The 13427-nt window shown below is 41.7% G+C and overlaps 1 protein-coding gene across 6 annotated transcripts in view; it reads left to right on the forward strand.

The window, feature by feature from the left end:
- LRRC34 (leucine rich repeat containing 34) overlaps positions 1-13427 on the forward strand; it is a 36646-nt gene that overhangs the window by 12226 nt on the left and 10993 nt on the right. For 5 of the 6 annotated variants that reach the window (XM_048863359.2, XM_075132122.1, XM_048863360.2 and 2 more), the window contains 6 exons: positions 623-751; positions 3727-3822; positions 5125-5279; positions 6436-6591; positions 10789-10915; positions 11234-11870. In XM_048863359.2, coding sequence (XP_048719316.1) covers positions 623-751; positions 3727-3822; positions 5125-5279; positions 6436-6591; positions 10789-10915; positions 11234-11437 — 867 coding nt within the window. In that variant the 3' untranslated portion in view covers positions 11438-11870. Of the gene's footprint in view, positions 1-622; positions 752-3726; positions 3823-5124; positions 5280-6435; positions 6592-10788; positions 10916-11233; positions 11871-13427 lie in introns of those variants that run through there. The other variant, XM_048863358.1, reaches the window with a different exon arrangement.

The raw sequence follows: 13427 nt of genomic DNA on the forward strand, positions 1-13427 counted from the left end.
GCCCACTGAAGTCTTGTCTTCAGTGGACTTTGGATCAAGCCCTTAGTTTGCCAAAAAAGAGGCCAATCTTGCAAAGATCTGCACACAAGCTTAACTGTCTACACATGAGGAATTCCACTGAAGTCAGTTGACTTCAGTGGGCTTTGATTACTCATGGGATAAAGGCAGATGAAAGACCTGCAAAATTCTAGTTTTCTACATTACAAAATTCAGCTATTAGCTAAATATGTGAAAAGACAGACATTATAATAAAATATAATGATGAATGGATTTAACTCTATTTTTAAGCAGTTTGTGTCTATGCTATCAATTTAGACACAAATATCAGTCTGGAATTCTTTAATAAACATATGAAAATTGGGAGATTATACTGGAAGCACAGATACCCATAAATAATTCAGAGCCCTCCCACCCTTGCAAACCCTTATGCTCTTGGTAGACTTTACTCAGGCAACTAGTCCCAGTGAAAAGATAGGCAGCTAACTTACTGTTACCAATTGGCTGTGTTCCTTACAGAAGATGACATTTTGTCTGTATGCCACAATTAAAAAATTGGTAGTTAAATGTATAATATCACAGCTTAGATCATTTCAGGAAAATCCTTTTAAATTTTCTTTACTAGAGGAATGAAACGCTCCAACACTTGAGAATGACTGGCAACAAAATTGAAAACAAAGGTGGGATGTACTTTGCTTCAATGCTGCAAATTAATTCGACCTTAGAGAAGTTAGATCTTGGAGACTGTGATTTGGTGAGTAAAGTAAAATTATCAACTTAAACTGCAAACTAATAGCCTTTCAAGTGTATTATAAAGGTCCTGTAGTTAAATTAGTGGAAGATGCCATCTGTTGCCCTTGTTTTATATACTGTGATATCTTCAACTATCACAAAATGTCCTGTTGCAAGTAACAAGATGCACTTGGAAGGGCCTGTAGCATAGTGTGTTTATAGGAATATGTGATGTAGTACATTATAGCCTCTAACGGTCAGTTCCTTTACTGCCAAAGAGAAAAGAGTCTAATATTTTTTGAGATTCAGTTTGTGTTATATATGTCATATCATCTAGAGCTCATCTAATTCATGTAAGAAAGAGATTCCTTATTCTCTAAGGGCTCTTTTCATTCTAAAGAGGCTTCTGGAGGGGTATGAAGCGTTGAAAGGTGCACTCCCTTTCAAGAAGTGCTCTCCTCTCATTATCAGCCACATTGTGTCAAAAGCAATGTTGTGTTAATGACCATGGGTGCCCCCAGCTTCCCCTAGGTGCACTCACAGACTACCCAGTCTAGTTGTCAGGCCATCCGTATAATGGCAGTGGGTTCTTTCTTGGAGAACAAGGTTGCTAATATAATATAATATATTATAATATAATATAATATTTGTGTCCATCCACCAATGTGATATATGCCATCATGTGCCAGCAATGCCCCTCTGCCATGTACATTGGTCAAACTGGACAGTCTCTACGTAAAAGAATAAATGGACACAAATCAGATGTCAAGAATTATAACATTCATAAACCAGTCGGAGAACACTTCAATCTCTCTGGTCACGCAATCACAGACATGAAGGTCGCTATCTTAAAACAAAAAAACTTCAAATCCAGACTCCAGCGAGAAACTGCTGAATTGGAATTCATTTGCAAATTGGATACTATTAATTTAGGCTTAAATAGAGACTGGGAGTGGCTAAGTCATTATGCAAGGTAGCCTGTTTCCTCTTGTTTTTTCCTACCCCCACCCCCCCAGATGTTCTGGTTTAACTTGGATTTAAACTTGGAGAGTGGTCAGTTTAGATGAGCTATTACCAGCAGGAGAGTGAGTTTGTGTGTGTATGGGGGTGGGGGGGATGTGAGAAAACCTGGATCTATGCAGGAAATAGCCCGACTTGATTATGTAAAGAGTTGTCACTTTGGATGGGCTAGCACCAGCAGGAGAGTGAATTTGTGTGGGGGGGTGGAGGGTGAGAAAACCTGGATTTGTGCTGGAAATGGCCCACCTGTTGATCACTTTAGATAAGCTATTACCAGCAGGACAGTGGGGTGGGAGGAGGTATTGTTTCATATTCTCTGTGTGTATATAAAGTCTGCTGCAGTTTCCACGGTATACATCTGATGAAGTGAGCTGTGGCTCACGAAAGCTCATGCTCAAATAAATTGGTTAGTCTCTAAGGTGCCACAAGTACTCCTTTTCTTTTTGCGAATACAGACTAACACGGCTGTTCCTCTGAAACCTGTCATAATATTTCTGGTGCTCCCAAACTGGAAGGTGAAAATGCCTTTAAAAATTAAAGGCATTACAAGCATGTATTACTGGGAAGATATAGTCACCACAGATAAACACAGCTCTTAGAAGCTTTGGATAATTGTACTTCTATGCTTGAGTAAAATCAGTTTAAGGGAGTGTCTCCTGCTTCACTATGTGATTATAAAAACAGGAGCATAACCGGCTTCTCAAAAGACAGTGTTCCTTTGACAGTTCAGCGTGTTACAGAAGTATGACTGAGGGGAAAGGAATAAAAGATCAGAACTGGCATCTACAGTAGAACCTCACTAATTTGACTTCACTGATTCACACACTTCATAATTTTCCTGTGGAAGATAATGCATATCCACTTAATATGAAGATAATTAATAGAAGAGTGTTAGCTTTAGTGAGTTCTCATCTACCCTGCCCCTCACCCTTGGCCTGGGGAGCCACGCATACCCACAATCCCCACCTTACCCCAGGGAGCTCTACCCTCCAAAACCCTAGCTAGAGAGGCCAACCCACCTCAATTCCAGCCTTATCTTAGGGACCCCCTACCCATGCTATCCTTTCCCTAAGGGCTATACCTTCCACAACGCCTACCCTAACCCAAGCCAGGGAGCCCCACTCTCTACAACCCTAGTCCGGAGAGGCCTGTTCACTTGAACACTAACCCTGGACCAAGGAGCCCAGTCCTAACGCTAGCCTAGGGAGCCCTACCCACCAGAACCCTACCCCTAGCTTTAGGAGTCCTACACTCTTAACCACTAAACTTAGCTGAGAACCCTACACTCCACAACGCTAACCCTAGTGCAGCGACGGCTACTGACCTGAAAGCTCACCTTAGCTCCACATCCCTAATACTAGCCCATTTTAGACATATGCACCTGAACACTAACTCTAGCTCTGGGAAGCCTACCCTCCACAGTCATAGTCCTAGCTGAAGAAGGCTTACTCACCTGAACCCTAACCCTCACCTGGAGAGCCCTGCCCTCCACAACCCTCACCCTAGCTCAATGAGGCCCACCTACCTGAATCCTAACCTTAGACCAGATAGCCCTGCATTCCATAACTCTATCCCGAACCCGGGGAGCTCTGCCCCCCTATACCCGTGATATTACTAACAGTTTTACCCCATGCATTGCGAAAAATTCTTCTTCTCTAGTTTATCAGATTCTGTTTATTTTTAGCAGGTCTCATAGTAATTCGTGCCTATTAGTTCAGTTCCACTCTCTTAACATCCTTTGCCTGCTGGTATTTCCAGGAAATGTTTGTATGTATTGCAATACTGCAGAGGCAGATGACCACTGAATATCTCCAAAACACATGGAGCTAAAAATAACAGTATTTCTAACTCATGTCAATTTGATATTTATGATCTTCTAAAAATACATCCTGTAAGAAGGCATGGTATCTTTGGTATGTTGCTTTATTTATATATTGAACAGGTTTCCCTAAAGAGTTTATCTGTTTTTGTTTTCAGGGTACACAAAGTCTAATAGCAATAGCAACAGTTATGAGCCATAACAAAGCGATGAAAGCCCTAAACCTAAATCGTCCTATACTGTATAGCCAAGAGGTATGTGTATATACTGTAGGGTCAGTTCAATTAAACAGATATATGCATACATAGACTCAATATTGATAGCTTTATGGAGGCCGATAGTGGTCTTGGACAGCGTGACTCTCTGGGGCTTCTTTATATGCTTGTGTGATAGCTGCCAGAGTTGTTTTTTAAGTCTTTCTGCCCAAGGAAGAGAGAACACCAACAAAAAGGATTGTAGACTCAGACTCAGGGGCCAAGATTTTCATACCTCCTTACCTAGAGTTATGCTCCTGAACCATAATTTAGGCACATGAAGAAACAGCCTTCTTTTCAAAGTGCTCAGTTCTTGACCTCAATAGAAGCAGTTGGATGATCATCACTTATTTAGGGGTTGTCTAAATGGGAATTGCAGAGTAAGAATGGCTTTTTTTGTTTAGCTTAAACTCCTTCCTAAGTGACATAAACAGAACCAAAGAAATGTCACTCTTAAAATGAGATAAGTGTCCATTTGGGGGGTTCTGACAGTATAACTGCATCAGTTTAAATTCACACCTTGGCTTTTACTGAAAAAACTTTCTTGTGTAGACAAGACCAAAGGTGCCTAATCATGGATTTAGGCTCCTGCTTTTGAAAAAATCTGGACCAGAATAAACACCACGCTATATTAAGGGCCCAATCCGACACCAATTGAAGATTATGGGAGTCTTCCCATTTGTCACTCCTCTCTGGTCTGTAGGCTTCTCCATTGTGTCTACCTGACTGAAGCCCCTTATAAATTATTGTTTTAACCACAGGTGATAACTTTAAAACCAATTCACTGCCTCTTATAGAGGCAGGATATATGTTTTTTTCTATACTTAATCCCTCTTTCAAAGACTTCTGCTCTTCATAAAATAATTGTTGATACGTATTTCTGTCACACCATTGACGTCAATGGGAACTGGATCAAGTCCTAAAACACTGTGTCATGGAAATTTGGAAAAGAAATGATCAAGGTAGATGAGAGAACTAGTAGTTGTTAGAGTATCGACTTGCCTGAGATTTACACTGCGGGGATATACAGTTCTGTAAATCTGCAGCCACATTTTGGTAATTCATTATTTTCCCAGTGATCACAATAAGAAATTGTTTCCTGACTTTTTGTATATCAATTTGTAATACATCAGAAGGAAGATGAGTTAAGGTCATATTCTGCTCTCGGATATGTGTAAACATCTACCATTGACTGCAGGGAAAGTTGTACTTGTTCCTGGGGCCAAACATCAAAGAGTGGTGTTTGGCCCTAAAAACTGATGGGATGTTAAAATGATAGTTTAACTGAGATTTTATTTTTAGGAAGAGTCCACAGTTCATATATCTCTAATGATGAAAAATAATTCTTGTCTTGTGGAACTGCATTTGTGCAAACATGAAATGAAGAACTTCGGTGTGGAGCGACTGTGTGATGCATTGTATGAAAACCGCAGCCTGCGATATCTTGACCTCAGTTGGTAAAAGATTCACCCTCTGATTTTGTTTAAACTACACAAATATAGAGTATATTGTTGCTGGTGAAAACTGTGCACCATGCAATATCAGTATAGCAGTATTGTATGGTACTTGCTACCGTTCCCTCCAGAAAAAATGTGATTTTTCTATGTGAGATGGAGAGTTGAGGTGGAAGCCATAGTTGGAGGGAATGCAACATTACTAAGGGATAAATTAGTATTTAGCCACAGCTGTGGGGGTGGTGCAGAGCTATGCCACCACAGAAGGAGCACAGAAGGAGAAAACATTCTGCCTCAGGGAGGTGCAATGCCCACTGTGTATATGGAGGAGCAACTGACAACACCCCTTTAAGGAGTGCAGCATCTTAAACCCTCCCCAGCCTGGCTGGTCAACTCTGCTATGACTCTGGCCACAGAAGGAGGGGAAGAGAGGTCTCCCTCTCGCCCCTCCCCCCTCTGCTTAAGGGCTATGCCATAGTCTAATCCTGAATTTACAAGCTTCAGCCTACGTGGTCAGCTATACCTCATTAAATCATTTCCCTGCCTTACAGGGGCCTCAGGCCTGAGTGCATTTCAGTCCCTCCTTCTCTTCTACCCATTGTCACGCAATAGTTTAGTCTCCTGCGGGTTTTAATAGTTTGGTCTAATTCTTGTTGAGGTTGGTGTGGAGGTAGGGTAGCTGGGTGGTGTTGGTGGCCTGTAATATAGAGGATGTTAGACTAGATAATCTGATGGTCCCTTCTGGCCTTAAATTCTGTAGTACTGTACACTTGAGTGAAGAAAGAGCACTTACTCTACAGTACATACTAATCAGACAGTGTCAAATTATGCCACTTTACAGAAGATGTAAAAAATCAAAATTGGAAGAATACAAAAAAAGACATTTAGGACCTGAACCTGTTACCCAGCAACTATTGGAAGTGCCTGCACATGGATTGGAAGAATGGGTTCTAAAAATCCCATTAATCTATTAGCTTGTGTTAACAGGTGCTAGTTTGAGTAAAAATCCAGTTAAAGTATATGTGTTGTAGATTGCTTCAACAGCTGTAAATTTCAAAACAGTTTATTCAGCAGCCTGAGGGGTGTTTTCTGCCTCGGAAGCAGTACTGAAGGTTTCTCAGTAAGATCCCCCCTTTTAAAATAAATATTTCTCTTTCAGTAATAAAATAACTCGTGATGGTGTGAAATTTCTGGGAGAACTGCTGAAACGGAACCAAATTCTGGAAATCCTAGATCTTAATTCAAACCGGATAGAAGATGATGGAGCCATCTACCTGAGTGAAGCCCTGGCTTTGTACAACAGGACTCTTCAAGCGTTAGTATAGATAAATCTCCCCAAAAGAGATTGCAGATGTAACTATTGGAAAATCAGAAAATGTGACACAGCAGTATATGAGTTGGTATTGTAGTACATCACTTTTTTATGCTAGTGATCCAAACTGCAAAGTCAAAGAGTTTCCAAAATCACACATGGATGGGGACAGCTGGGGACACTGATGATGACAGACCCATGGTTTCACCTGGGCTCTGGCAGAACCAGTGAAATGCAAGTCCAAGGAATGCTCCCCACTCAGCAAAGCAAACCTGAGTGTCTGGACTGGCTGGGTTGAACTGCTGGGTCAATCTGTGGGAGGGAAGTCACATGGACTCTCCTCTTTTGGGAGAACGGATGGTAGGAACAAGAAAGGCTAGGGGCAGAGGGAAGAGAGGGAGAAACATGAAGAGCTCTGGTATGAAACTGCAGAAAAACCTGAGAGTCTCTGGATTAAGTTTAGAAGTGTGAGCAACAAGGGTGATGTCATGGTGGGAGTCTGCTATAGACTATCAGACCAGGGGGATGAGGTGGACAAGGCTTTCTTCCGGCAACTAACGGACGTTACTAGATTGCAGGCCCTGGTTCTCCTGGGAGACTTCAATCACTCTGATATCCGCTGGGAGAGCAATACAGTGGTGCACAGACAATCCAAGACGTTTTCGGAAAGTGTAGGGGACAATTTCCTGGTGCAAGTGCTCGAGGAACCAACTAGGGGCAGAGCTCTTCTTGACCTGCTGCTCACAAACTGGGAAGAATTTAGTAGGGGAAGCAAAAGTGGATGGGAACCTGGGAGGCAGTGACCATAAGATGGTCGAGTTCAGAATCCTGACACAAGGAAGAAAGGAGAGCAGCAAAATATGGACCCTGGACTTCAGAAAAGCAGACTTTGACTCCCTCAGGTAACTGATGGGCAGGATCCCGTGGGAGAATAGCATGAGGGGGAAAGGGGTCCAGAGAGCTAGCTGTATTTTAAAGAATCCTTATTGAGGTTACAGGAACAAACTATCCCGATGTGTAGAAAGAATAGTAAATATAACAGGCGACCAGCTTGGCTTAACAGTGAAATCCTTGCTGATCTTAAACACAAAAAAGAAGCTTACAAGAAGTGGAAGATTGGACAAATGACCAGGGAGGAGTATAAAAATATTGCTCAGGCATGCAGGAGTGAAATCAGGAAGGCCAAATCACACTTGGACTTGCAGCTAGCAAGAGATGTTAAGAGTAACAAGAAGGGTTTCTTCAGGTATGTTAGCAACAAGAAGAAAGCCAAGGAAAGTATGGGCCCCTTACTGAATAAGGGAGGCAACGTAGTGACAGAGGATGTGGAAAAAGCTAATGTACTCAATGCTTTTTTTGCCTCTGTCTTCACGAACAAGGTCAACTCCCAGACTACTGCACTGGGCAGCACAGCATGGGGAGGAGGCGACCAGCCCTCTGTGGAGAAAGAAGTGGTTCGGGACAATTTAGGAAAGCTGGACGAGCGCAAGTCCATGGGGCTGGATACACTGCATCCGAGGGTGCTAAAGGAGTTGGCGGATGTGATTGCAGAGCCATTGGACATTACCTTTGAAAACTCATGGCGATCGGGGGAGTCCTGGATGACTGGAAAAAGGCTAATGTAGTGCCCATCTTTAAAAAAGGGAAGGAGGAGGATCCAGGGAACAACAGGCCAGTCAGCCTCACCTCAGTCCCTGGAAAAATCATGGAGCAGGTCCTCAAGGAATCAATTCTGAAGCACTTAGAGGAGAGGAAAGTGATCCGGAACAGTCAGCATGGATTCACCAAGGGCAAGTCATGCCTGACTAATCTAATTGCCTTCTATGACGAAATAACTGGCTCTGTGGATGAGGTGAAAGCAGTGGACGTGTTCTTCCTTGACTTTAGCAAAGCTTTTGACACGGTCTCCCACAGTATTCTTGCCAGCAAGTTAAAGAAGTATGGGTTGGATGAATGGACTATAAGGTGGATAGAAAGCTGGCTAGATCGTTGGGCTCAACGGGTAGCGATCAATGGTTCCATGTCTAGTTGGCAGCCGGTATCAAGCAGAGTGCCCCAAGGGTCAGTCCTGGGGCCGGTTTTGTTCAATATCTTCATTAATGATCTGGAGAATGGCATGGACTGCACCCTCAGCAAGTTTGCAGATTACAGTAAACTGGGAGGAGTGGTAGATACATTGGAGGGTAGGGATGGGATACAGAGGGCCCTAGACAAATTAGAGGATTGGGCCAAAAGAAATCTAATGAAGTTCAACAAAGACAAGTGCAAAGTCCTGCACTTAGGATGGAAGAATCCCACGCACTGCTACAGACTAGGGACCGAATGGCTAGGCAGCAGTTCTGCAAAAAAGGACCTAGGGGTTACAGTGGATGAGAAGCTGGATATGAGTCAACAGTGTGCCCTTGTTGCCAAGAAGGCTAAAGGCATTTTGGGCTGTATAAGTAGGGGCATTGCCAGCAGATCGAGGGACGTGATCGTTCCTCTCTATTCGACATTGGTGAGGCCTTTCTGGAGTACTGTGTCCAGTTTTGGGCCCCACATTACAAGAAGGATGTGGAAAAATTGGAAAGCGTCCAGCAGAGGGCAACAAAAATGATTAGGGGACTGGAACACATGACTTCTGAGGAGAGGCTGAGAGAACTGGGATTATTTAAGTCTGCAGAAGAGAAGAAAGAGGGGGGATTTGATAGTTGCTTTCAGCTACCTGAAAGGGGGTTCCAAAGAAGATGGATTTAGACTGTTCTCCGTGGTAGCAGATGACAGAACAAAGCGTAATGGTCTCAAGTTGCAGTGGGGGAGGTTTAGGTTGGATATTGGGAAAAACTTTTTCACTAGGAGGGTGGTGAAGCACTGGAATGTGTTACCTAGGGTGGTGGTGGAATCTCCTTCCTTTGAGGTTTTTTAGGTCATGCTTGACAAAGCCCTGGCTGGGATGATTTAGTTGAGGATTGGTCCTGCTCTGAGCAGGAGTTTGGACTAGATGACCTCCTGAGGTCCCTTCCAACCCTGATATTCTATGAAGATGCTCCCTTCCCACCAGTGACAAAGCCCTAGTAGTTTCCCTACCCAGCTTCTGACCCCTAAATTTGATCATCCACCTGACAAAAGGAGGCCAAACTTTACCTCGTCAGTGACTAAACCCTGGAACACTACTGCTGCCAAGCCCTTCCCTTTATGGCAAAAGTCCCAAACTCTCCTCCCTCCACCAGGCACACTTCCAAGCTGCTAAATTTTCTGGTTTACCCTTCCTACGGCCAATTCTACTAAAAGCCCTTTAAACTTTTTTCCATTTTACTTGTTTCCCCCCCCCTTGGTTTAAGTTATTTGTTGCTATAGAACAGTAGTTTCTGTTCCAAGTGTTTTTGCTGCTTGTTCTCATACTTGTGATATTTTAGCAAGTTCTTCTTTTTCCCTTATGGATGAATCTAAAATTAATTTGATAGTATTTTCCTCTGTATTATATTTGGTTCACAGTACACATCTCGAGTCACTCTAATGAACATATGGCTGTCAGATCTGGTTCTCGATTCATTTTAGTATCTTGACTGTTTAGGCCCTTTCCTGTAAAATGTTTTGCAAACAAAATTCCTAATTGCTGCATGGAGTGCCATTTAAGTCAGCATGACACATTGCAAGAATAAGGGTCTTCTTGTTTCAGGCCTTAAAAATAATTTTTCTTGAAGCCTTTTTATAGTTTATTTCAAGTTCACCAGGAGATTGTCTAATCTCTCCTACAGGATATATTTTATGTCTTGCAGAAAACCATACCTTTGGCTGGAGGTAAGCTCTGATCATAGGTGTTGCCTGAAGCCATTAGTTTTGGGGAGTAAAGATCAAAGGGTCTGCTAGATGCCTCTGAAAAACTCTCAGGTTCACCAATACAAACATACCTCTCCCAGCTCCAGGATCAAAGTTTAACTTGGCTAGAAACCAAGGCCATGCTTTAAAACAGACTAAATATGAGAGCTAGCCACCAAGCATAGGGTCACCTGCTTTGAAGAAATGAATTGTCAAAGTCTTTGGCAACCAAATCAAGGAAGTGCCTTGAGGAATATTAGAATTATATAGGACTTAGTAACAGATTTGAGCTATAAAAATAGTTTTTGTTGCTGATTTGTTCGAAATACTGTACTTAAGTGGTAGGAATCAAATGGCTTGGAATTTACTTATATAATTTGTTTTATTTCTTCTGTTTACTAGGTTAGCAGTAACGAGCAACAATATAAGTGGAAAAGGACTTGTTGCTCTTTCGGATTCAATGAAAACAAACATGGTGCTTTCCTACATTTATATTTGGGGAAACAAACTGGATGAGGCCACCTGTGTCGTAAGTGTTTTCTTCATCACTGATCTTTTCCACAGTTTATCTTCATTTTATACTAGCGCGCTCAGGAAAACTATTTGTAAGACTGATGTGTAGTTCATTATATTTTATTTTCTTGTAAAATTATGGTAGTTGTGGCGTAGTCTTCTCATGCCAAACAATTACGGGACAGGAAAAGTATACAAGCGATTAAAATGCCATTTAGTGCTGACCTAGTCTGTATCATCTTCTACTGTTCTGCTTTGCACTTTCTAAGCCTCTGGCAGGCAGAACGTGTTAGAAGAATGTTAAATTTAAATCCTTTGCATTTGTTCATTTCAGGCATTTTCAGACTTAATTAAAACTGGCCGCTTGAAACCAAATTGTACAGACGTGGATCCGTATGAAGTGGATGGGCATGAATATCTTGCAGAACTCTCTCATGGCCTTAAAAGGCATTACTATTGGACACCAAGTTATGGGGAGGTTGATAACAAAGATGCTAATGCCAGTCTTGCAATAGGAGCAGTTGCGGAACATTTGTGAACAAGGTAACAACTTGATGCATTTATATCTATCAGCTTGAGGGTTTTTCTGGCTTATTTCTTTGTAAATCAAAATGTTAGTATGTAGTTTCTTGAGGAAGTTATTTTGGAGTGTGCCAATATAAGTTTGAAAAGTACTAGAGATAAAACCAACTCAAACTGAGTCCAACGTGAGCTTTTTAACAAAGTATATATTGTTGCTGTAGGCAGTGGTTCTCAACCTATTTAGCATGGTGGGCCACATATAACACAGAAAGAACTGCATGTGGGCCGCATCCACACAATATACATACTACCTCTATGCCCCTGAGGATGTCATATGGGCCACAGCTGTGTGCTGATTGGGCTGTGGGTTGAGAACCACTGCTGTAGGTAAACAGAAGTTTGGTAAATGATACCCAGACTATGATTAAAGGACTCTTATGATGAAAGTGCATGGATTTAATTGCATTCATTTTTTATATAAGGAGAGAGGATAGTCTCTGTTACAGACTATTGTCTCAAGCTTCTGTCTTTTTCTCTGCCCGCTCATTTAGTCAATATGATCCACCCTCTAACAGAGGAAGAGCAACCAACTGTGATAGCAGTACTTTGCACTAGTATCTTTCCAACGTTCAGCACAAAGTTGGGGGGTTTTTTAAGTGACAGCTTGTAATGCCCTTAAATAGAAAGTGTACATTGGCAAGAAAATCAGGCTTCTAAAATAAAGCAAAATTGTCAAGTAGCTACAGCAATGCACTTAGAGAGCAACTACGCAAGTATTATTGTTAGTTTGACTCTTAGTGCCACAACGTTGCTCTCCTAGCGCTTTGGGACTACTTAGGGCTCCGCTGTATGAGGCAGAAATATCCAAGAGGGTATTGGTACTGATTGTGTGTGCTCACTTCCAATTTACTCTTTGAGTTGCTCTCAAAAATAGTTACACTCATAAGGGGAAGTAACAAAATCTGACTGACGAGATACTAACTAGCCAGTTGCTGTAGAACTATGTGTTACCAAGCAATCGCTAAGCTAATACGGCAAGCTCAGAGGATGGCTTGGGCTTGTCACTCTGTGCTGAGCCAAAACTCCTCCTCCTTCTAAGGGTCTTCAAAAAAAGATGAAGGCTAAGATAAAATAGGAAGAATTGGGATGATTTGGTTACATTAGATGGTCATATACTAGCTATGTGGACAAATAACCAAGTTCAAGAATAACCTTGGTTCTCTGTCATTTTAGATTAAGAGAACTGGGGCAGGAGAAACTTATAAATATTCTATCCTGTAAACCAGCTTCTCATTTTCTCTGCAAGACTGTAAATAACTTCAGTACACTTCTTCATTGTTTTTCACATTGAAAGGGTTGGGAAAGCTCATTAAAAATATTTAGCACATTTTATTCCACTTTTTCCCTTTCGTAAAACTTAAGTACTTCAGAACAGAGATGGCCCTACTTAAATATCATAAACATACTTGTTGAGGTTGGACCAAATCAGTTTTACTTCATCTTCCAGACAATAACCACGTATTATCTTGCATTTTATAGAAAGGAGAATGCAATGGAACTTAAAGAATAATTATACAAAACTTACCATTATTTAATAGCATATAAATGATTCTGAAGCAAAGGTGATAAGAGACTGTACTTTAACAGAGAATAGATGCTGTTAGAGTTTGGGACCTGGAAACTGCACCCTCTTTATAATCCCCCAAGATAACAGCTTTACAGGAATAATGCAGCTGGATAGACCTAGGTTCCAACTATCACTCTGAATAGAACACTCAGTGGTGTAGACCCTGGCTGTGGAGTTCCTTGTCAGAGATCAGTATGAGCCCAACCAGTTCATGCCAAGGCATAAAATATGCCTTTTCAATACAGTTTTCCTTCAACACAATTAAAAAAAAAAAGCCATGCACAAAGTTAGCCTTAGCCCTGGAAGTGGAGAGAGAGACGTTGGGCTTTTGTGCCTGTTAGATACTATGCAGCTCAGAATCACTGTAATGACTTAGGCC

Source organism: Caretta caretta, chromosome 9, assembly GCF_965140235.1.
Source record: "Caretta caretta isolate rCarCar2 chromosome 9, rCarCar1.hap1, whole genome shotgun sequence".
Taxonomy (NCBI): Eukaryota; Metazoa; Chordata; order Testudines; family Cheloniidae; genus Caretta; species Caretta caretta.